At 35.9% G+C, this 26675-nt stretch overlaps 1 protein-coding gene across 3 annotated transcripts in view; it reads right to left on the bottom strand.

The window, feature by feature from the left end:
• Positions 1-26675, bottom strand: part of LOC150108794 (uncharacterized) — a 499758-nt gene that overhangs the window by 252018 nt on the left and 221065 nt on the right. For all 3 annotated transcript variants that reach the window (XM_090403276.1, XM_090403284.1, XM_090403293.1), the window contains exons 8-9: positions 25088-25255; positions 2736-2834 (exon numbers count right to left, since the gene is read on the bottom strand). In XM_090403276.1, the coding sequence (XP_090259402.1) occupies positions 2736-2834; positions 25088-25255 (267 nt within the window). The remainder of the gene's footprint in view (positions 1-2735; positions 2835-25087; positions 25256-26675) is intronic.

Here is a 26675-nt window from a genome sequence, read left to right as displayed (position 1 = left end):
CAAGCAAAGTATACTTAGTAGATGAAACACATTCTCCTCATGCACTTCTAAGCCTTCAATCCTTCCAATTCTTCCAGGAATAAAACTTGCTTTTCCAGGATGAAATGTCCCAATAAACTGATAATTAAAAATCTCCACTATATCATCTACACTGGTCACTTACCTCCTTTTCATTCTAATAAGGACATTTGTTCACAGTCATTTCTCCTCCTACTGGCCACATAATGAAAGAGTTCCTTGGGATTTTCTTTGGACTGCTAATCTCTCTCCAAATTCCATTTTGATCTTTCTTCTACACTAGTCATTTTAATGGCCTGAATCTTATATATCTCATGCAACTACTCCACTTCTCTCTTTATACTTTTTTCCATAACCTCTTTTTCATCTACAGTTCTTGTTTGATTTCATTAGACATCCACTTTACACCAAACTGTGTTATCTTTTTCAGATGAGGAATGCAATCTGCCATTGCTGTTGAAAAATATTTCTTCACAAGGCACTGCCAATATCTTTCTCACTTGCCATTCTTCCATCCATGAAACTGTCCCAAAGTGATTTCTAAGATTATTATTGTCATCTCTTTACAATCCACAAAAATTCTTTCTTGATACTTCTGCACGTATATTCAGTTTCGAAGTCAAGACTGCATTGTCACTCTCACTAATAAGGAGATGGGGCAAGAGTAGCATCTTGATTACAATCAGATTCTCTAATGAAAGGGCCAAATCCAAAATCCTCGATCCTTTGTCCTTCAAGAATTCCAGAAATTCCATTCTCTTATGGCTGTAAGCTTTTTCCTCTGCCCAATTTATATTGCTAAAGTTAAAATCTCCCATAAATGCTCACGGGCCAAATTGATCTGCCAATACATTTCCTGCTCATTATTCTCTGTATTCCCTGGACTATAGCAATATCGCACTAAATATTTTGTCCTGCCCACCTCCACCTCACAGTATACACTTTGAAAACTATCAGTGCTATTTCCCTCCAAAGGACTGAACTAATCACTTATCATAAGTAACACTTTCTCACCCTGTTTGCCCTTCCTATCCTGCCAAAATATGCTATACCCTTCTAATTCTATTCCTATCAGGACATCATCTTCTCTCAACCATGTTTAAATTATTCCTATAATCTTTGAACACGATGAGGCTATCAATGCTACCAACTGACTTCCTTCATCGCTGATTCTCCTGGCATTTGTATAAACATTAATGCATAACCATTTCTATACCTATTATTATTCACTCTTGATTCCATTTGATCTGCAATATACTATACCTTTTCTCAAGTGACTATCCTCAAAAGAGGGTCACCCTTGCTACCATCTATGCTGGCAACTTTAGTTTCCCTGTCCTAACACTGTCACATGCCTAGATGGCAACAATCACTCCAAAGACCTACGCTCTACATCTCATCTCATCATACAGTTCTCTTCTATCCTCGCATTTGAGAAATCTACCTATTCCAGACTACTTTTGAGACATTCTTACCATCATGGCATTCGTTCATTGCTGCTGCTATCCTCTTCAATTCTGCATTATCATAGCTGGGCAATACACTCAATATCACAGTCCTAACATTTAATTCAAATCTCTCACCACTCAATTCACACTTACCTTTGAGATCATTTGACCATTCACCCTCATGCAAGATGATGTAAAATCACAAAGGACATCTGTCCCAATTTTCTGATTCTCCAGTCATAGTACTGTCAAATCCATTGTTGCCTCATCCTCGTCTTCCTCCTCACTGATCATGCTATTCAAATGCTTGTTTCTGCAGCACTAATATCATTTACCACTGAAACCCAGGATACTGATATCAAAATCATCCAGCTCCACTAACTGTCTTTGTTTCATGCAAACATGCACTCTGCATCTCTTAACCTCCACTTATCATGTTTAAAGTGATAGGCTCAGGTTCAGCATGCTACAAAGCCTTGTTTTATACTTCACAAAATGTAATCTTTAAATGGTGGCATGCTGGATAACAACAAATGGAGGTACAGTGGCCACTAATACTGATAGAAGGAAAAGGTGCAGTGCACAAAGGAATATATCAAAAAAAAAAAAAAACACTTCAAACTCAAACCTTCCAAATACAAACACATCCCACACTCACTCACAACCAACTCTGACTAAAATTCATAATAAAGTTATAATAAACTGCTAATAATTAATAACAAAACTTATATTTCTTTTTCTTTTCTTTAATCACATATTGCAGAACACTCATCAAGTCACCAGCCAAAGCATTGTTGCTATATATAATTTCAAAGCATTATATGCTCTTCAAAGTGTCTCACTGAAACAACAATTCAGATTTGGAACTGTTTAAGAAATACCACTCTAAGGATTCCAATTTAAATACAGACAAGATGAACCAAACAGACTATTAAATGTAAAAGGAGATTTAGTGTTTTAAAAAAAATCTATCATGAATACACCTAATTTCTTTTCAATTACTTAAACAAGAAAACTGATCAAAAATTTTTCATTTAAATCAAACTGTTCTGAGACCATGCTTACCTCTTAGAAAAACAGAAAGGGAAAAGAGAGAGAGAGAGAGAGAGAGAGAGAGAGAGAGAGAGAGAAAAAGAGAGAGTACAACAAAAGAGTATAACTAATAATAGTTAGTTATACTCTTTTTTAAACAGTTAAACAGAACCTAATTAAAAATTTGCATGACAACTGCAAAACTTTTTCCAACTATTTATTTAAAAATCAGCTTACTTGAGGAATACTGCTCTTTGCATGACTTTCATAATTTTTCATCTTCTGTTTCATAGAAGTTATTATTTGGCTTATCATACTAATATCATCTTCCCATTCCTGAAATTCAAAAAATAAAAGCAATTACAAATATTAAAATTAATTTAAGTATAAGGGGATAAATAAACAGAATCTGAACTTGTGCATGCAAATTTTCTAGTTACAGATGATGCTGATAGGCATCATGAGTGTGCAGTTTTCCTCACCAGTCTGGCAAAGGGCATCATCCTATGTGAACTAGTTTGTTGTTCTGGCTGCTTTTTTGTTAGTGCTTATAAGCAAGTTTGGCAATTTTGTGATGGACAGACAGTGAACCAATATTTTTATCTGACCATTTTGAGAAGACTGCATGACAGTGTGGGACGAAAATGGCCAGAAATGTGGAGTAGCAGAGATTGGTTGCTGCACCACAACAATGTTCCAGCCCACAAGGCAGTCTGTCCAACAGTTCTTGATGAAAAACAATATGGCGATTGTGCCCACCTCCCTAATCACCTGATCTCTCTCTCTCCATGACATTTTTTATTCCCACTGATAAAGAAAACCATGAAAGGGCAGCGATTTGTTGATGTGGATGAAGTGAAAAAAAAGTCACTGGAGGCCATAAACAGTATTCCAGTTGAATAGTTGCAGTGAAAAAAATGTTGGCACAAGTGTAGTGACTCAAAATGAGAGTACTATGAAGGAGACTAGAATATGGTATTATAAACTTTAATAAAAAAATTTTTTTTAATAATTATGTTTATTTTTGTGAACCCTCTGATATAATTTCTCAATCTAGGTTACATACTGTGTGTACTTTATACAGTAAATGCTAACACTAATAGATTTCATACAATATCTTAAAGGCTGCTGGAATATTTATTAATAATGATACTTATTAAGAAAACAAAACATGACGCATTTATCATTTTATATGAAAACACACATGCCACACTAAAAAATTATTTTTTTACTAAAATAAAGAGCCAAAAGGCTTCAGTTCAGTGATGCAAAATTATATAAGTGGATCCACCATTATTTCAAAGCCAAATATAGAAACTACGAAAGTTTCATAAAAATAAGTTGACCAGAGAGCTTATGGGAATACACTCACCAGCATTCATGAGTTGCCTTAGCAGGCCACTTAGAAAAACATTGGCACTGCCCAAGCGTCTATATTTGCATTCTAGTAGTACATTTGGATAAGATTTTAATGGTCTGACAGCTGTTTCGAACTGATTAGTTCTCCACAGAGACCAGGCACTGTAAAAGTAAAGCACCCCAAGTCGCTCCCTATGAGTTACTGAAGGGTCGTCCAACTCAGTGGTGAGCCTGTCACCCTAGCACTGAGCAGAACTGCTCATATTCCAGGAAAAAGGCATTCACCGACACGGCCCCCAATAGAGGCTACGCTGGAAAAGACCAACCCCCGGAAGCACAAATTGCTCTCTCAAGGCAAAACTCTCCACTCACTCCCCAGTAATCATAAGCCTTCCCCACCCTCAGCAGAAGCCAGACCCAAAAGAAATAAGGGAGAAACCTTAAGACAGCAAACTTGAACTTGAAATGTCGGAGAGGTGTATTTTTCATAGGCGAACTCTCAGTCGGTGCATAAAAGTATTTACTAAATTAAAGAGCCAAAAGGCTTCCGTTCGGTGATGCAAAATTATATAAATAAAGTGGATATTAAATCCAGCATTATTTCAACACTGAATGTAGAAACTATGAAAGTTTCGTAAAAATAAGTTGACCAGAGAGCTTATGAGAATACACTCAGAATACTATGTAATGCTGGACCTAATATCCACTTATATAATTTTGCATTGCCGAACTGAAGCCTTTTGGCTCTTTATTATAGTAAATACTTTTATGCACCAACAGAGAGTTCTCTTAAGAAAAATACACCTCTCCGACATTTCAAATTCCTTAGTACTGAATGAGAGTTTTTGCTCTCTTAAGGTCTACCTGGTCTGTGAGGAGAACCAACCAGTTTGAAACAGCTGTCAGGCCAGTGAAACCTTATCAAAATAGACTAATAGAAAGCAAATATATAGATGATTGGGTAGCACCTATGTTTTCTAAGTGGTTTGCACTAAGGCAATTCATGAATGCCAGTGAGTGTATTACCTGTCAACTTATTTTTATTAAACTTTCATAGTTACTACATTTGGCTTTGAAATCATGCTGGATCTAATATCTACTTTACTTATCTAAAAATATTAATATTCATTCAATATAAATATTTTGTTTTATGTATTTGGAAAACATTATCAGTGTGAGATGAAGAATAATAATAGAAATTTGAATACAAAAGAGAAAAATGTGTGCATTACAATAAACTTTCTAAGCATGCATAGAAATATAGTAGCCACATAAAAAACACTATTGGGAAATAGGCATAAGTAAATTAAAATAAAAAAATTAGTTAATGCTAGTGAAAAGGAAATCTCTCTCTCTCTCTCTCTCTCAAACTTTCAGAAAGGCAGCCATTATGATTTAAGTTAGGATATAGGTGATAGGTAGAGTGTTAATATCACTCTTATTATCATCTCATATTAGTAGTTTTAGATGAAATTGTTGAGGATTAAGTAATAAAATATAAGAAGTCAAATTACAAGGAAGGCATGAGTATAAAGTTTTGAAAATATAAGATGGTATAATGTATCCAAATTTACAATTATATATCACGTATTCCATAAATAGTATTCCATATATGTATAATGTATCCAAATTTACAAATTAAGGTTGCAATAGTATTTTAAGTCATAGACAGATTCAAGAAATTCTTTTGTACTTTTCTTTTGCATTTATATTTAAAAAAAAACTGACATCCCTTATATACTCTTAAGATTAGCTACAACCCTAGAGCATCCATTTACTGTGTCTTGCAATGCATAGTACATACAAACTGGCAAAATAGTCAACATCAACATTTCTGAACCCGTCAGAGGGCAAGGTCATAGTCAGACATGCTACAAGATAGCAGCGAAAAATAAGTTTTAGTTACTATTTATTACAGTTCTTTGCTTTAAATTATGGGGAATCTAAGCTAGATATAATGTATAGTCTGTGGGGAATTTGTATTTAAAAATGTAATATTTTAGTATAGTTTGAAGTATTCTTCATGCAGTATTTAATTAATGGTGGCAGCTGCAGCTCAGTTTACCAATAACTTATCACCAAGTCCCCCACCATTTAAGGACTACATTTTACACAGCATACTACAGGATTTTGTAGTATGCGATGCTTGCAACATGCATGCATCCCAGCAGTTAGATATATGGCAGGTGAGAGATTACTGGGTGAATGTCTGTGGAAAATGTAAAAATTGGGAATGACTTTCTGATAGAGAAATTAAAAGAATGGATCTCAACACCATTATGCCAGAAATGGGGGAATACCAACCAAAAGAGATGAGTAGCGTGGTCAAGGATGAGGATAACAAGAGGAATGTGAATGAAAAAATAAAAGTAAGGCTTATAGTGGGTTTGAAACATAATGAAGTTTTTGAAGATAATGTTAATTGAGAGAATGAATGTCGAGCAAGACAGAGAGATAGATGTGCTGAAAGAAGAAGTGAAATGTATTGGGAACAAGCTGAGAAGTGTGAAGAATAAGAGTAGGTGACTGGAAACAATGAATGCAAAGTGAATCAGAATAGGAGTGAGATGATGGAAGGGAAGGGTAGGAGAACCAATAAAAGAGAGGGAATGAGAGAAATGCAAGACAGTGCTGGAACCAAGGATGGACAGATGAAAGGACAACAGGTAAATGGATAAAGAAAGAAATTGTTAGAGGAGAGAGTATGAGGGATGCAGTTGAGTAAGGAAGAAACAGAGCAGTAAGAGGTGTGAAGTATGGAGACTCGATGAGCCATGGTGTACAAGATAGAATGCCAGAGGAGTGTTTGCCTGGGAGAACAATAGATAGTGTGACTTCGGCAATCAAGTGAGGCAAAAGGGAGGATGAGATGATTGTGATGGTGGGTACAAATGAATTGAGAAGCAATGTGAATCTGGTGGCAAGAGATCTGAGCTACATGCTTGAGGTTGTAAGGAAGAAGACTGAGAGAGGGAAGATAGTGAGTGTGTTGCTCAGGTATGATGCTCTTCTCCACAGCAGAGCTGTGGAGAAGAGCATCAATAATGCATAGTATAATAGCCAGAATGTGTCGAAAGACAGGCTTGGATATGTAGATGCTTGGAGGGCATCTGAGGACAGAAAGCAACTGTATGCAAGAAATGGCTTGCATTTAAATGAGGAAGGATGTAGGCATCTGGAAAGAATGCCGTTCTCTGAACAAGTCAGTGTGTCTGTGCAGAGAAACTAGAATTATCAGGGTGAAGGGTAACAGAGTGACCTCTTGTGGGAATAGGCACTTGGGAGAAGGAGGAATATATTGGATAATGCTGAATCCAGTGGAGTCTGGAGGGGATAATGACAGATATAGAAACAAGTGACAATGCCTTGTTTCTTTATAATAATGCCAGGAGTATCCCGAATAAAGGGGATGAATTGGTGGTGCTGATAGTATTAGCCTGTCCAAAGATTATTAGAATCCTGAGATATGGCTAATGGAAGATGATATGCTGACAAAACAGAAGTAGCAGGGTATAGCATTTTTTTGAAATAATAGGAAGGGAAAATGCAGTCGTGGAGTAATACTTATGATAAGCAATGACATGTCCTCTCAGAGTGGAGGTTTTGGAGAGCAATGGTACTACTGGTTTCAAAAGCATATGGTGTGAGGTAGAAGTCAGCAGGATAGGATATTTAGTGGGGTGTTGCTATAAGCCAGGAAGCATAGAGCAGGAGATTTTTAAGCAGTTGAGCTTGGCAAGTGCAAAAAAGAATGATTGTTATGGGTTATGGAAGATTTTAACTATAGCAGTATAAGTTGGGAAGAGAAAACTGGATGCAGTAGTAAGGGAATGGAATTTCTGGAATTCTTGAGGGACAAATATCATAGACAATATGTAGTAGAAGGAATATGAGGTTCCAGAGCTTTGGATTTAGTCATAGCATCAGAAGATTTGGTTATAACTGAGATGGCATCTCTGCCCCCAGCTGCAGAGAGAATAAACCATTGGTTGCGACTTGGATGATGAAAAGACATGCAGGTGTATCAAAGAGAAAGAAATGTATGTGGAATTATAAGGCTGGTGATTATAATAGTCTTAGATATCAATTGGGGGGGGGGGGGGCTAGCTGTGTTCTCCTAGCAGGATCTTGGCTGACTAGCCATCAGTCATGCTTGTAGCATGTTGAGCACAGTTAAGCCTGGGATGGATTTCCGTGGTGGGCTGGCAACCTACAACACAATCAAAAACCCCGATGGAACTGATATAGATGGCAGTGCCAATATTTCGGTGAAGTCTGAAGGGCCATACCCAGAAAGTCTTAGTATCATGCCTCCACGTGGACCCCCCCCCGGAAACATGGTGTCGTAATGAGCCATGGCAAAGTTGATACTAAGCATAGAGCTGGCAGAAAGCTATCTGAAGAGAATGGCCACATAACGTCTCCCAAGACGTTATGTGGCCAGCGTGGGAGATTAGGCCACAACCCCTCCACTACAATGCCAAGAAGAACAAAGAAAGGCCGTAAAGCCCAGGGCCAGAATGGGCAATCATTGGATATGACTAAATTTCCCCAACTATATGACTATTCTGATCGAAACCATTTATGGAGACCAGTGAATGATGCAGTGGGGGAAGCTTTCCCAAATAATAAGCAATACTGGAATAGCCTAAAAACTCATAAATATAACAGTAATCCTCTTTTCCTCTATATAGGAACATTTAATTGTCGAACACTTAAGGAAGAGGAAGACCTTACCATCTTACAGCAAGAACTAAAACACATTAAATGGGACATCATAGGTTTAAGTGAAGTTCGCAGGCAGGATGAACATTTAATAAAACTAAAAAATGGAGACTATCTATACTATTATGAGAAAACTAAAGGACAATACGGAGTGGGATTTCTAATTAAGAAAACAATTACGTACCTTATAGAAGAATTTAATTATACAAATGAAAGAATAATTGAAATTACACTTAAAATAAACTCTAAACTTAAAATCAGGATCATCCAAATATGTGCTCCCACCTCATCCCACACTGATGAAGAGATAGATGCATTTTATGACTCACTGCAGCACACTCTAGATAAAAAAAGAAATACCAATCAAACTTTACTATAGTGATGGGCGATTTTAATGCCAAAGTAGGTCATCCCATTCACCAAATAGATACAATAGGGCCCTACATATATGGCAAGCAGCAACTCAGGAATGGCTCTTACAGAATTCATAACAAGCTTTATGTTATGAATACATTTTTTAAGAAAGCCCTCAAAAGAAAATGGACATGGAGAAGTCCAAACGGAGAAATAAAAAATGAAATAGATTATATACTGTGTAATAATAAAGAAATAGTTCAAGATACTTCAGTACTAACTCAAGTAAAAACAGGAAGTGACCACAGACTGATCAGAGCCAAAATTAAAATAAACCCCAAATTGGAAAGAATAAAATGGCTAAACAACAAAAAATCAAGAAGTTTTAACTTAAACCCTATTGAAAACAAGAAGGATTACAAAGAAAAACTGAATCAAAAACTAGACTTAATAAATATATTTGAAGAAGAAGACATAAATAAAATAAGCAAAAACCTAACGGAAGTAATAATCTCAACAGCCAACAAATTCAAAAACAACAAACAACAAAAAGACCATAAATTTTCAGAGGAAACCCTACAACTACTAAAAAAGAGACCAAATATGAAACAAGACAAAAACTTAATTTCTAAAATAGAATATGCAGAACTATGCAAAACAATAAAGAAAAAGACGAGAAATGAAATAAGATCTTATAACACTAAAAAAATAAAAGAAACAATCGAAAACAATAAAAATATGAAAACACTAAGAAAATATTTATCAGTTGGCAAAAGTCAAATAACAGCAATAAAAGATAACAATGGAACTACCATAAGGAACTAAGAACAAATCCTATGCAGGCTAGAAGAATTTTATAAGGAACTCTATAGTGATCCTTCAACAGATAAATCAAATATAAATAACTCCTCTCCATCGCATATGGAATTCATCCCCCCATTCACTTCAGATGAAATAAATCAAGCATTACAACAAATGAAAAATGGAAAATGTCCTGGTGAAGACATAATTCACATAGAATTAATTAAATGGAGAGAAAACAATATAATTCACCATATTACAAACTTACTAAATTTATGCCTAGAAGAGGGGAAGATACCGGAAAATTGGAAAAATGCTACTCTGATACTGTTATTTAAAAAAGGGAACAAAGAATAAGTAAATAACTATAGACTAATTAGTATTCTCTCTAATCTGTACAAAATTCTCACAAAAGTAATAACAAACAGGTTAACACCTCTTCTAGACTCAAATCAACCAGTAGAACAAGCAGGATTCCGTAAAGGCATCAACACGGCTGATCATATTCATGCTATTCATGCAGTAAAACAAAGAATAGAAAAAGCAGAAGAAAATCAATTGCCTCTCTGTTTAGCTTTCATTGATTATGAAAAAGCATTTGATTCCATTAAAACTAACACAATAATCAATGCACTCCAGAATCAGGGAGTTCCTGGAGAATATATGGACCTCCTCCAGGCAATATACCTCACTGCAACAGCAACAATCCAACTTCACACGAGTAGCAATAAAATATCAATTGAAAAAAGGTGTCCAACAAGGAGCCTCTCTATCACCCAAAATCTTTACAGCAGTCCTTCAAGAAATATTTAATAATATAAACTGGACAAACCTAGGTATAAAAATTAATAACAGAAACTTAACACATCTAAGATATGCAGATGATATCATAATTTTTGCAAACACTCCAGAAGATCTTAACATAATGATAGAAGACCTATATCATGAAAGCAGAAAAGTCGGTCTAAAACTAAAATCATGTTTAATCGTTTAGTATCACCAAAAAACATAATAATAGAAAACAATTTTTTGGAAAGTCTCTTCATATACATACTTAGGTCATCTCATTGCCCTAAACTGTGGACTCCAAAATGAAATAAACAGCAGAGTTCAACTTGCCTGGAGTGCATTCAGAAAATTGAAAAACATTTTTCAAAACGATGATGTCCCACTCTGTTTAAAAAGGAAGACATTTAACCAGTGTATATACTTCCAGTCATCTCATATGGTTGCGAAACTTGGTCGCTAACAAGAGCACTGGCAAATAAATTAACAACTCAAAGAAAAATGGAGAGGTTGATGCTAGGCATCACATTAAAAGATAAGAAGTGAAACACCTGGATAAGAAGCCAGACTCACATCACTGACATCATTCTTCACCACAAGCGACTAAAATGGAAATGAGCTGGATATTTATCCAAAAGAGAAGATGAGCGATGGACCACCATACTTATGAACTGGATTCCTAAAGAAGGGAAACGAAGCCGAGGACGTCCTAAAAGAAGGTGGAGTGATGAACTGTCAGAGTTTATTGAGGAAAACTGGTCAACCATTGCCAAGAACAGAGAAAGGTGGAAAGAACTGGAGGAGGCCTTCGTCCAGCAGTGGACAGAAAATGGCTGAAAAGAAGAAGAAGAACATATCAACTTGGGACAGTTTCATGGAGGGAGGAATTCAAAGGACGAGATAACATCAGTGCTTGGGATATTGTGAATTAATATTTATTAGCAGCAATAGCAAGTTGTATACTGCGAGTAAAGAAGGGAACACATTTTGGTGTAAAGTGGATGACAAACAATATCAAATAGAAACTGCAAGTAAAAAAAGAGGTTATGGAAAAGATATAAGGAGGGGAGTGGAGAAAAGATGCATGAATAGAAGACTCAGGCCAGGAGAGTGACCAGTAGGATAAAGAAGGCAAAGCTGGAATATGAAGAGATTGGCCCTGAGATCCAAAGAAAATCCTAAAGAATTTTTTCAGGAGAAATGATTGCAGATTGTTGGATAAAAATGTTAAGGTGTTGGTAGTATTGCAATGAGAAGTAGCAGTGTATTTGAATGGTATACAAAAACTATTTTTTTCCTTTAATTATCTCATGTAGATTTGTATAATAGTGCTTTCAGATGCATTGCAAAGAAGGAAAGAACAGGCATCAGAATTAGTGGTAATGGTGGGCACAAATGACTTGAACAGAGACAAAGAATGTGGAAAGGGATTTGAAGAAGTAGTTGCAGGAAGTGAAGGATAATAGTGCCATTATGAAGGAGGTTAGTTTGCTACCTAGATATGATATTAGTGAACGAAGAAGAGGAGTGATACTGAATGACAAGATGGCTGAATTGTGCCAAGCAGAGAGTGTTCAAATTTGTGAATGTATGGAGTGAATTTGAAGAGAAGTTAGAATGGTTCAAAGCTGATAGGATGTATTTGCATGGGTTTGGTGTTGAACATTTGTATCGATTGTTATTTAATAAGCGTGAACAGGGTCCATAAAATTAGTACACCTAAGAGTCAGAGAGGGGAGATTGAGAAGCAGGCAGTGGAAGGATGGTGAAATGAATTTAGCAGAGCAAAGTGATGCAATGCAAAATGGTGAGGGTGATAGGAATATAAATGAAAATCAGAGTCAGGATGAGAGAAACGGGATGGTCAGAAGGAAGAGAGAAGCACACTGTAGCAGAGAGAGCAAAGACTGATTGTGCTGTTGGGATGGCCTTAAAGAGTGGATATATGCTTGTATGCTAATGTATGTACGGAGTATCAGAAATAAAGTAGCTGAATTTGTAGCATTGATTGAATCAGTATGCCCAAAGATAATTGGCATAAGTGAAAATTGGTTGACTAAGGATGATATACTGTTAGGACTTGAACCTGGAGAATATAGAATTTTCCGAAAGGGTAGGAAAATGAAAGGGGGGGATATAGTTAATGGTAATTTCAGGACTGGGTAACTTGCATATAGAGGCTAATGACTAGGAAGGATCACATATAGAGGCTAATGACCTATGGGAAGGTCACTACCCAAACTGATTTCGACCTTTATGTTGGAAGAGATGTTGGAAGCTTTTCCACTTGGTTATACTAGAAATTAAAGATGCCGAGAAATTATATTATTCTTGGTTTAATTCTTTATCCAAGTGTAGGAAACAAAAGTAATTTCAGGACTGGGCGACTCAATCTGGGAGTACTTTTTCTCATCCTATATATATATATATATCAGATAATCAGATTTATCCAATTGAACAAAAAGATAATTTTCAAAAATCTAGAGGAACCAGATCCTTATTAATAAAATGATCCACAGAAATTCAAAAAGATGAAAAACAAACTTAAACATAACTATAAGGAAGCATTCAATTCCCTCCCACACTTCTGAATCCTAAAATCACTACAAATATTTGAAATTAGCACAAACGTATGTTCGTATCTGGCTGCTGCTATGAAATCATAGAAAACAACTTTAATAGTCAATAATGAACAATTTGGAGATATTAGCATTAAATGTGGAATTTACCAAGGTGATTCCTATCAACATTGCTCTTCAATATTTCTTTGATACTTTTGCCTATGATTTTGAAGAAAACCAAAAAAACTTGGATATGAAATTCCTAAATATAATATTAAAATTTCCCATCTACTGTATATGGATGACTTGAGGTTATATGGAAAATCAGCACAGCAAATAGACTCTTTACTAAACACAGTTCGTATTTTCAGTCAGCACATAAAAATGGAATTTGGTTTAGAAAAATGTGTAATTTTATCTATTAAACGAGGAAAAATTAATGATACTAGCAATTTTAATTTTGATCAAGAGCATATAAAAGAAATTTCAGCTAATGAATACTATAAAGACTTAGGAATATTAGAAGCCAGTGATATTCTACACTCGAAAGATAAACAACAGGCAGCAACAGAATACACCAAAAAGAGTGAGAAATGTTCTGAAAACAAAATTAAATGGATTAACACAATTAGAGCAATGAATTCTTCGGCTATACCAGTGATCCGATGCATAGCTGGCATAACAGATTGGACAAAAGAAGACCTAGATAAACTGGATTGAAAAATAGAAAATTAATGACCACATCATGCATTACATCCACAAAGTGATACTGACCGGTTGTATCCACCAAAAAGAATAGGCAGACAGGGTCTGCTGCAAGTGAGACAGACTGTGGAAGAAGAAGAAATTAGTTTAAAAAGTTACATTGACAATAGCTCTGAGCAAATGCTTTAAGCAATTACACAAGAGGGCCTTCTATAAGCAACAGGAAACAAATCTGATTACAAAAAGGAACAGCAAAATAACTGACATGTGCACTGAAAAATAAACCCATGCATGGCCAATTTCTTCAAGATACCGAGGAAAAAATTGATGTCAACAAGACATGGCAATGGCTACAATATGGATACATTAAAAAAGAAACATAAGGATTTATTCTAGCACTCAAGAACAAGGATTACAAAGTAATGCAATCAAAGCAAAAATTTTGAACATTAATAATAATAGCAAATGTAGATTATGTGATCAAAAAGATGAGACTGCAGAACATCTAATCAGTGCCTGCAGCAAGATAGCTCAAACTGATAATAAATACCGCCATGATCATGTGGCCAAAATAATTCATTGGGGTGTATGCAAAAAATACGGCTTTCCTACTTCTGATGGCTGGTCGCAGCATAAAACAGATACAGCACTGGAAATTGAAACAGCAAAAATTCTCTGGGACTTTAGAATGCAAACTGATCAGCATTTGGAACACAATAGACCTGACATCACAATTATCGAACATCGACAGATGTGGATTATTGATATCGGTGTAATTAGTAATAACAACAGTAACAACAATGAAATGGAAAAAATTACTAAATATCGAGATATGGCAATTGAAGTCGGTTGGCTGTGGCTTAAACATAAAGTTATCCCAATAGATATAGATGCATTTGGTACAATTTTAGAAAAGCTATCCAACTATTTACAAGAAATAAACATCAATGAAACGATCCCATATGATCTACATAAAACGGCATTACTTGGAACAGTCCATATTTTACGATCTACCTGACAGATCTATTCTTAGATTTAAGGGCAGAATTTGAATAGCTCTGAATCACCGGTCAAATTATTGTTTGAATGATATCTTGTTTTGACTGTGTAGCAATTATGTGAATAAAATAATAATAATAATAAAATGGATATAAAGTAACTGATGAAAAGGACATAGTGGGGTCATTCAATGAGCACTTTATTAGGGTATTTCATCCTGGAGAAGTACGTTTTAATACAAGAGGGATAGAGCAGATCTGAGGGTTTAGAAGTGCAAAAAGAGAGAGAGAGAGAGAGAGAGAGTGTGTTCATCATCGAATTCCTTAACATCGAATGTCCATCACCGAATGGTGTTAATAATAACCAGCCTATGTCTTGAGCAGAAATCCAGCAAGTATTTGCCATTATTATTAGCTATGCTCCTTTCTTCAAATTTTCCCAAAATATTTTTGTATGACTGACATTCATTTCCTACTCTGCTATTTAGATCCCCAACAAGGACCAACTTTTCCTTTTTCATTGTGTCAGTTGATTTCTCTAAAGCCTCAAAAAATTCCTCCACTTCTACCTTATTAGAACCTTCTGTGGGACCATAGGCACAAATAAGTCTCATTGTCCAGTTCCCCATTCTGATATTTGCCCACATCACTCTACTTGAGACTGCCTACCATTCAAGAAGATTAGCCTCGTATTTAGTGTTGAATCCCCAAATCCACTACGAAAACTTCCTCTTCCACCACCTCCTCCTCCTCCACCGGCTGGACATGTGTCCGCCATTGTATATACTTAGCTTTGATTAAAAAAAAAAAAAAAAAAGATGGTGTCAGGACTGTACAATGTTAGTTATGAGAATCACCTGAGAGAGTGTGGACTGCGGATTTTGGTGGATAGAAGAAGGAGAGGTGATATGATTGAGACTTTTAAAATGTTGAGAGGTGATTACAGGGTTGACACCGGAGAATTCTTTCATTTAGTTGAACAGTGGGAAGGAGTCATGACAAGGGGCCATTCCTGGAAGTTACTAAAGGAAACTGTGAGAAAGTGGGTGAGGAGTGGTTTCTTTGCATGGAGTGTTGTTGAACCATGGAATGCATTGCCTGATGGAGTGGTAAGATCGAGAACGGTCAATGCGTTTAAGGAGTGGTATGATAGACTTTGTGTTTCCTAGGAGAGACCTCCCTGGATGAGTCTTGATAGACTTGTGTTTCTTAGAAAGGGCCTCCCACGATGAGTCTTTTGACTCCATGGAGGCCTGAATAATAATAATAATACTATGGCTACTCCTTCTTTTCCTTAATTGTCATTGCCTGAATATAACATTTTGTATTTATTGCTCAGAAAGATCTCACCAGCTTTTGTTTCAGTCACCCCTATTATGTCGATCTGGTACTTATCTAATTTGTAGATGTACTTATCTAATTGTAGATGTCAATAAAGCAATGGGACTGGATGGGATTTTGTCACAGGTTTTAAAATAATGCACAAAAGAACTGACAGCTCTGTTGGCCTGGACTTTCGATGAAAGTCCAGGGAAAAGTACCCAAGGAGTGGAAGGTGTTAGTAGAATGAAAGTGTCAAACTATAAACCAGTTTGTATTTCATTAATAGTTATTAAGATTTTGGAGAAATTAGTGAGGGGACATTTACAGCAATGGACAGACGAAGGCAATTTTGTCTGTGAGAGTCAGCATGGATTTATTAAGGGGCCTTTTGTGTTTTATTAATATCATTGTCTTTTATAATTAAGTGATAAGAGAGATTGATGAGGGAAAGGAATATTCTGCAATTTTTTGGGGGGGATTTTCTTAAGGCATTTGACAGGGTACCATATGATAAGCTGATATTTAAGTTGAAGCACATGACCATGGGTTTAGATGTCAGATTAGTGAACTAGATTCAGGATTGGCTATCTGATAGATATCAGGGAGGTATGTATGGAGGAGCAGTATCAAGAAGGCAGAAGGTTATAAGTGGGGTCCCACAGGGCTCAGTGCTGGGACCGGTATTATTCAACCTTTATATTAATGATATTGTCAATGGATGGCAGAGGAATATTCAGTTGTTTTCACATTATTATTATTATTACCCTAAGACCCCATCCAAGATGAGTCAAAGACTCATCTTGGATCTTCCCTTTATCAAACACAGCTCATCCTAGTGCAGACACCACACTCTCAGGCAAGGCTTTCCAATGAATGGTGAAATCTGCTTAATTTTGTTAAATGTGAAGTCTTGAAATTTGGAATACATCAATGGAAGGTAGCATACTCTTTTGGAGGAACTGTACTAAAGGACGTGGGGGAGGCAAATGGGTGATGATACTCAGTTTAATCCTTTATCTTATCCTCTAATCAAATCCTTTATTTAATTCTCTAATCCAGTGTATTTTAATTATAAGGCATGACACCTTTTGGATACTCATATAGAAAAATATGACTTATGCATACTTACTTATGCATTCAACCTTAGTATCACCTCTGGGTATGGGTCCCACTGAAGAGACCTCAATAAAAGTCGAAACCAGTCTGGGTAGTGGTCCTTCTCATAATGCATTGCATTATACATGTCTGTAAGGATATGTGCTTTGCATTATGGGATACTAAGGTAAGTGATGCGAAGTCATTAGCTTCTTTATATGAGTGGCTTAAGTCCTCAGAATACTTCAGATGCAACTTTGTTTGCTTACACTTGGATAAAGAATTAAACCAAGTATATAACTACTTGGTATTTTTAATTTACAGTATAACCAAATGGGAAAATGTCCAACAACTAACTCTAACCAAGTGTATTTTAATTATAAGGTGTGACACCTTTTGGCTACTTGTATAGAAAAATATGCCTTCTGCATTACTTCATTGGTATCATCTCTGGGTCTGGCTCGCACTCATGAGATGTCAATAAAGTTTGAAGGCTGTGGATCATCAAATGAAACTCTTCAGGCTCAGAAGAGTTTATGGATTATGAAGAACTAACTCATGCTAATAAAGAGAAGGCAAGAGATACAATTAAAGAAAATATAGTAAAGTTTACTGATTCAAAGTGTTCTCAGTACAGTTAACACCTACATGAAAAGAAAATAACTAGCTTCAAAATCAAGACCAATAGGCATGAAATTGAAATAATGGAAAGCAACTGTAAAAAACTGGAAAACAGTTTACAAGAAGCAGGTTACACAATTGCTCCTTCACAGAGTGAAGACCTCATCGGGTTCATCCAAAATTTATAAGTTAAAGACTTACCAGTGACACTTCATAGCATCTACTTTCTGCATTGCCTCATTAAATGTATATGAGGATTCTACAGGATAATTAAACAAGAAACTATATGGAAACTTATGCTATGCCATAATATCAGGTTTTTGTTTTCCAAGGAACATACTTCTGCAGATATAAAGATATAAAAAGTTTAACAGATAGATATCCACTTCTTTCTTATTGGAGCTTTGGAAGATTTAACAGGGCTGGAGTAGGAGTTCTTATTCTCCCCCCCCCCCTCCTTGGGTCATTCTGTAATATCCAAAGGGATGCAGAAGGAAGAATCTTGACAATAGATTGGAAATACTGTGGATGTGTAATAAGGTTTATAAATGTTTATGCTCCATCCAATGGAACAGTTAGACGAAAATTCTTCTAGGATTGGAGCCATATTTATATGGTGCCCACTACATCATAGCAGCTGGAGACTGGAATTGTATTGAAAACCCCACATTAGACAAAATAGGAGTACACCCCAAGAGTGGAAAAGTGGGATATGCACACTTCACTTCAAAACTACTGACTGTTAACCCTATACAAATCGCAAATCCGCCCAGCTATCGAATACTGTTCTCACATTTGGAGTGGGGGCTCCTAAAAGCTCCCTCAAAATGCTTGACTCAATACAGAGGAGAGCAATTAGACTGATAAATGATCTATCTCTTACTGACTCACTCCCCCCACTCTCACATAGATGCTTAGTCTCTGCAATTTGTATATTCTACAAATATTTTCATGGAAAATGCTCACCTGAAACAACATCAATAATTCCCCCACTCTCTACTAATCCACTGCATGGAAAAAGTAGAGATCTGTTCTGAACCATGGAGACTTCCACCAAATTTTCCATTGATCTTTTCAACTAAATTCCAGATCCTCTGTTCAAATTGGAATAATGTTACCTGGAATTGGGATATGTGGTTAAAATTCAAAGAAGCAGTAAAGCAGAATACAATGGCATGGGGAAAGGAACAGGCTTTCCTCAAAAGGAAAAAGTTGAAAAGACATGTATAAAGAGAGAAGCTGGTTTGTAACAAATCAATGAAATGGTATAAAATGTAGCAACATCATTTGAAACATTAATATAGAGATAGAACTGGAAAAGCAAAAAAACAAGTGGAGAAAGAATTTTAAGATGAGAATAAAGCAGCACTTAGCAGATAGCCCTTTAGCTGCATTCTTCAATAGACAATTTACAAAATTTCGCAAAGAAAGGACTATCACTCAAATCTACATTGATGGAGAAGACATATCCACCACTCAAGACATCCTTGACTCCTTTCAAAAACACTACAAAAATCTGTTTGAAGACAATAGTACTGTTGGAAATTATAACTCTTAGAACATTAATGGCTTTCCTGTTCAGAACCAAGATGGGATTGACAGATCCATTAGAGCATCTGAACTTACCACAGCCTATAAAGAATGCCAGACAAGAAAATCCCCAGCACCTGATGGTCTAGGGATAGAACTTTATTGCAAGACCTGGGATTTTATTCTTCCCATTCTAGTTACTATTTAATTCCTTTCTCACTTCAGAACACATACCAAGTGAATTTGTAGCAAGCCATACTGTTCTCATTCTTAAACCTAATAGAGATCACACCTTAATCAGCAGCTGGAGACCAATTTCTCTATCTAATACTGACTACAAGATATTTTTCTGCATTATCAATAACAGGCTCAAATGTATATAGTACCAGGTCGAGCAGTAGAATTTAATATATTTCTGCTATGTGATCTAATCCGCTTAGTTAACACGTTCGCTGCCACGCTACTTCGACATAGTTTGTTCCCGTATGCCGAGCAATTTCACTTCTTCAAGGTCAGTACGGTAATCTCGTTGCCGGCGGTAAGCGTCCTATGAGTATACTCATAGTTGGCTTGTGCATATACCTTCTATGAGAATACACAGTTTTGATGCTAGCTCCACAAGCCAAGCATTTTCACTTCTTCAAGGTCAGTACAGTAATCTCGTTGCCGGCGGTAAGCGTCATACGAGTATACTCGTAGCTGGCTTGTGGGGCTGGTTTACGAACTACGAGTACACTCGTAGTTGGCAGCGAACGTGTTAACAGGAAAAAGAAGTCGATGGCAGTGCTATCAGTAGACCTTACTCAACCATTTGATAATGTCCGGCATCCCTTTCTATTCCACATCCTCCAGCAAACCACCTGCTTCCTAGTTAATGGGTTCCTGTCAGAGCTGGTAAAAATTCAAAAAGGAGTCAAGCAAGTCCTTTTTGAATTTTTGCCCTATCAGTCCACTGCTCTTTGCATTGGTTCTTGAATCTATCTTACAGGAAGTCAACAATACACATTGTGTGCAAGGAATAACAGTTCCTTCAACTAAGTAAAGGGGATAAAAATCCCTTATTGTTTTTCAGCCAGTATGCGAAACTAAGATCGAAAACTACGATCTAAACGTTTCATGCCGACGAACTGTCGGCAGATCCAAGCGTAAGTGACCACTTGGTAGTGCCACACCAGGGCAACTTGATGCAAAGGTGGAGCAAGCTCCCTCACTATCCTTGATATTTTCTCATAATGTAAAAACACACAGCTCCTAGGAGTTGTAGAACTGCTTTACATTACGAGGAGAGGTCACTACCCAGACCGGTTTCAACCTTTTTTGAGGTCTCATCAGTGAGTAGCTAGACCTAGATAATATCAAAGTTTAAGTGAAAAGAACTTACATACCTTCGCTATACGAATGCCAGAAAGGTCTGTCACTATATTATATTATAACATATTATAACTATGATGCAAAGCCAAACGGCTATTTTTTCTGGCGAGGTTGATAAGTAAAGGGGATAAAAATCCCTTATTGTTTTTCAGCCAGTATGCGAAACTAAGATCGAAAACTACGATCTAAACGTTTCATGCCGACGAACTGTCGGCGGATCCAAGCGTAAGTGACCACTTGGTAGTGCCACATCAGGGCAACTCAATGCAAAGGTGGAGCAAGCTCCCTCACTATCCTTGATATTTTCTCATAATGTAAAAACACAGCCCCTAGGGAATGTAATACTGTAATTACATTATGAAGAGAGGTCACTACCCAGACCGGTTTCAACCTTTTTTGAGGTCTCATCAGTGAGTAGCTAGACCTAGATAATATCAAAGTATAGTGAGGGATCTTGCTCCACCTTTGCATCGAGTTGCCCTGGTGTGGCACTACCAAGTGGTCACTTACGCTTGGATCCGCCGACAGTGCGTCGGCATGAAACGTTTAGATCGTAGTTTTCGATCTTAGTTTCGCATACTGGCTGAAAAACAATAAGGGATTTTTATCCCCTTTACTTATCAACCTTGCCAGAAAAAATAGCCATTTGGCTTTGCATCACAGTTATAATATGTTATAATATAATATAGTAGCACACCTTTCTGGCATTCGTATAGCGAAGGTATGTAAGTTCTTTTCACTTAAACTTTGATATTATCTAGGTCTAGCTACTCACTGATGAGACCTCAAAAAAGGTTGAAACCGGTCTGGGTAGTGACCTCTCCTCATAATGTAAAGCAGTTCTACAACTCCTAGGAGCTGTGTGTTTTTACATTATGAGAAAATATCAAGGATAGTGAGGGAGCTTGCTTCACCTTTGCATCGAGTTGCCCTGGTGTGGCACTACCAAGTGGTCACTTACGCTTGGATCCGCCGACAGTTCGTCGGCATGAAATGTTTAGATCATAGTTTTCGATCTTAGTTTCGCATACTGGCTGAAAAACAATAAGGGATTTTTATCCCCTTTACTTATCAACCTCGCCAGAAAAAATAGCCGTTTGGCTTTGCATCATAGTTCCTTCAACTATAAAGGAAAATAAGGTATTGGCATATGCTGATGATGTAGTGGTAACTTTGAAGGATCATGATTCCATATATATATATTTTGGTATTTTGAAAAAATTTAGCAAAAGCAGTGGATTAAGTATTAATGCAGACAAGACAAAATTAAAAGTTTATGGAAAGTGGGATCTTGGAGGTTCCTTTTGGACTAACCCCTAAGAGAGAAAACTCCTCATTATACATGGAATTCCCTTCTCCATACCCAATATTAACAGTCCAAGAACTTATATACAAGAAATTTGAAATGTTAGAAGACTGGAAAATAGGGCCCGCTCTCCTTTTCTTCTAAAGCCATAGTACTCAAAATCATAATCTTTCCTGAATTGTACATAATAAATATTACAGACTGTGATCTACACTGATATCACATCAAAATTGTAATATACATAATAAAATAAAATACAACCTTTGCCAACAAAGGTTGGTCGATTGGTAGAGCCTCTGGTATAGTTCACCCACCGTTTGTAGATCTCTCCTTGGCATTTTGCCAAGAATAGTTGATTCATACTGAAGGGGAGAAAGAAATGAAGGATCTACGAATTGGTCACCAACATGCGAAATCATGTGCTTTCTTGTCTGTCGCTGTACTAGTACTAGCTTGATTTTTGTTGTCGCTTTTTTGCATTATTTTTTTATTATTAATTTGTATGATGGATCCAGTACAGTCAACAAGTTCTGTTGTTAAACGTTTCAGTAGCTCTTGCAAAAGAATATTGAATAATGTGCTGACATTCTGCAAAAAAAGAATCGTCTCCTTGTTCCCTTTTCTCAAGTCATAAAACGTGCAAGTGCAATTGCAGGCGTATTGGGGTCGGCTGTTATAAGAATTCGTAGGGAATCAAAAGGTGAAGGTAAGCCAAAATTTAAATCTCCTAAAAAAAAAAAAAAAGTGTCAGAGTAAAGAAAACCATCGAAACTACAGCTTTGAATGATTTTGATGTAGACATTATAAGAAGAACTATTCACGAATTTTACGTGGTCGAGAAAAAAGTGCCAACTGTTCCAAAATTGATTCCTGTGCTTAAAGAAAAAATTAATTTTCCTTGGAAAAGAGAAACTTTAAGGAAAATACATCATGAAATCGGATTTTGTTTTAAAAAGTCCCAGAATAAAGGAAACTTATCATGGAGCGAAGTGACATTGTTTTATCTAGAACGTATTTGAGAGCAATAAGACGTTTCAGGGAGGAGAAAAGACCGATTGTGTATCTAGATGAAACTTGGATTGATAGTAATTTAACTTATGGAAAATGTTGGCAGTCTACAGAAGAATGTGGAGTGCTACAAACCGGAAATGCCTCATGGTGCATAAGAATTTTGTGTGCGGGTGGAGAAATGGGTTTTTTACCGAATTCAAACTTACAAAGTCAATTGACTATACAAAGTCAATTACCATAGGCAAATGAATTCTACAATCTTCGAAAAGTGGGCAGAAGAAAAACTGATTCCAAACCTTCCTAAAAATGCTGTTGTTATAATTGATAACTCTTCATTGATGATGCCTCTATTCGATTAAACAAAGTTCCAAATTGGTCTAATAAGAAGCAAGTTCTTATGGATTGGCTCTCTGCAAATAACATTTCTCATTCCCCAGATATGCAAAAAATTGAATTGCTTAATTTGGTCAAAAGAAGCTCGCCCACAGCTAAACTATTTAAATTCAACACGATGCTCAAAGAGCATGGATTTCTAGCTTTGAGGCTACCACTATATCATTGCGATATTAATGCTATTGAGTATGTTTGGGCAGAAGTGAAAAGTTTCATTCGCCATCGCAACGTAACTGGAGATATTGACATGTCGAAACATTTTAAGCTTTCAGAACAGGCAATTGAAAGTATTACAGTTCAAAACTGGGGAAAATATTGCTTTCATGTCACCTCATTGGAAAATATGTATTGGGACAGAGACAGAATTATTGAAGAATTATGCGAACCTTTGGTGATCAGCTTAAGTGAAAGTGATGGTGATACGGACACCGATTCAGATGACTATGAAGATTAAAAGGATTTGATAATGGTATTTTTTTCCAACCTTTTTTTGCATGGGTTTGTTAAAAGAGTCACAACAAGTCATAAATAATTAATCGGTTTAGGACATTAAAGTGTCTCAGTTCTCTCAACTGTAAGTTTAGAATATCTAAGTTCATTTGAAAAATTTTCTGTTTTTCTGTATAATTATTTTTATTTTATAGAAAACTTTCTTAAAAATAAACTTAGTTAAATTTCTGTTTTATGCTATACCTTTTTTAATTTTGTTAATATTCTACGTACATTTTTCCAACTGTGATACAAGCAAAATAGTTACACTTTAAAAACTACAATGTTTGTAAAAGAAAAGCTAAATTTTCCGACCTGTAATAATAAAAACACATCCCAGAGGACAGATTGATTACCCTATTATCGGAATGGATTCTCCTTTTTTTGACATGCGTAGAAATGTCGAGGGACCTCTAATCAATGGGTGAACTATACTAATGGCTCACAAAATGTTAAGCTAGTTTGAGCGCGGTTAGTAGTTGGAAGGAGTATCAATCATTCGATGCTGTTGTCACACTCTCCCTCGATAAGTCTTTAGACTCCCTGGAGGTGTCACATAATAATAATAATAATAATAATAAAATGGTCATCTGAGTGAAAGAAAAAATACTAATAATACCTGTAATATCTTTGAATCACATATGAACAAAGAAAGAAACATTTTCCGTAGTTTTTTTTTTACATGTACCATTTATATTAACATGTTCTGTCTGGTACACCAAGCAAGGATAGGATTTGGACTAGTCTGGTCTGCACTTATATTCAAACTGCTAGATTTAAATGCATGATGCTTTTATAAAATCACCTCTTACAATATTAATCAAAGACTAACAGCTATCTTAGAAGAATGTGTAAATTACAATATTAATCAAAGACTCTAACAGCTATCTTAGAAGAATGTGTAAGTCAATCAGTTTATTTTTTATTTATTTACTTATTTATTTTTAGGGTGACTCACTCATTCTTATATATTCAATTCTGAAACAGAATTGCTGAAGTTATATTACAATATATTTTGAATCATGGAGAGTGAGATGGGAGTAACTATTTTCTCACTGAAGAAAAGGAAAATAAACTTTCAAATAAATCTATTTTATAATACAATCATTACAATTTTTTCAATAGTCAAAAGCATTAATAATTTCAGTTTCATATATTTACCTTATACAGCTGATTATTCTGAAAGGCAATTCTAGATGTCTTGATCTGACATTCCTGTAACCCTTTACTTTGCTCAACAGTGATAGTAAGTAAACTCTTCAGGAATTCAGACATCATGTCTCCAATTTCTGCAATGTAAAATTTAATGGCAGCCTCGTGCTGCTCAAGCTATTTGAAATATCAGACAGTTAGCATAATAATAAATTCAATATGAATCATATATGAATAAACAAAATAATATAAAAACCATTTAAATCATTTTTAAACAATATGAGAAGTATGTCCTTTCATATTGTTTAAAAATGTATCAATGTACCAAACCAACACGGAGAGAATTAACGAATCAGTTTCAGAAACCCAACTAAGCAATTCTGCACACATCAGATCAGCTATGAGATCACTGAGGTTCTGATTATATGAATATTTTATACATTGCAATATCCCAATTCTGGACTGCTTATATAAAACCACTAAACAAGGTGGGGAGACATAAAAGAATACAAGTCTGTAAAGTCCAACAACTGAAATTGCTTCACACACTACACAACATAATCACACACTATGTATTGAAAATGATTTTGTACTAGATTTTCAAAATAATGAAACAAAGTGTATAACATAAAGAATAAATTATACAATAACCACAGTAGGCTGTAAATGTCCACAGATCTTACATTATATCGGCTAAGTGGCAATTTTTCAGTTAGCTGATATAACATTTGTAGAGCCAGCTTGCTCTTTGTGGAAAGTTAATTAATGTGGTTATCGTGTAATTTATTATTTATAGTCATGCCACAGGTACCTTTAAAGATTAAAGTATATAACAGAAACTTTGGCAATCAGAAACAACCCTAGGCTGTAAATGTCCACAGGTCTTACATTATATTAGCTAAGTGGCAATTTTTCAGTTAGCTGATATAGCGTTTATATAGCCGGTTTGCTCTTTGGTCATTCATTGTGCATGTATCAGTGAATGGCCTCCTTTCATTTGATTTATCAATCCTGGATTATCCCATGGTTCTGAAATCTCACACATGCTCTTCCTCCTCAATGATCCTCTCTCTCTCTCTCTAAACTTCAAAATGAAAGATCAAAATCTTTATGAAAGATCTTTCATAACTTGTGTCTCAAACACTAATCTCCTACCATTCTCAACTAGGATGAGGATAATCCAGTGAATTTCAATGCTATCAAAACACAGTACTGTTTTATTATCTAGAAGAAAGATCCCACTTCACTTTTTTTTTCTCTCTCTCTCTCTCTTACTTTTGATAATGTTCCAAATTCCAGTCAAAATTCGTTGCTTTTCTTGGATTGACTTTTACATCTAGCTTATCCAGTATAAACATATCCATAGTCTCCTCAGCTTTCAAAATGCTTGCCATTTTTCTTTTTCCTTCAAAACACTACTCTTCAGCTCAACAACTATTCTTTATAAATCCCATGTCTGACCTTCGAATATTGTTCTTACATTTTGGGCAGTGAAACCAAAACCACCCTAAGAATTTTTGATTGTATTCACAAGAGGAATATTATATACATTGGTGTCCCCTCCTTACATAATCAATACAGTCACTTTCTCATAAGC

Source organism: Typopeltis vanoorti, chromosome 2 (genome assembly GCF_054136105.1).
Source record: "Typopeltis vanoorti isolate ZY-2024b chromosome 2, IOZ_Tvanoo_1.0, whole genome shotgun sequence".
NCBI lineage: Eukaryota > Metazoa > Arthropoda > Arachnida > Uropygi > Thelyphonidae > Typopeltis > Typopeltis vanoorti.
The sequence above is the reverse complement of the archived record's forward strand: the minus strand, read 5'-3'. Positions and strand labels throughout refer to the sequence as shown.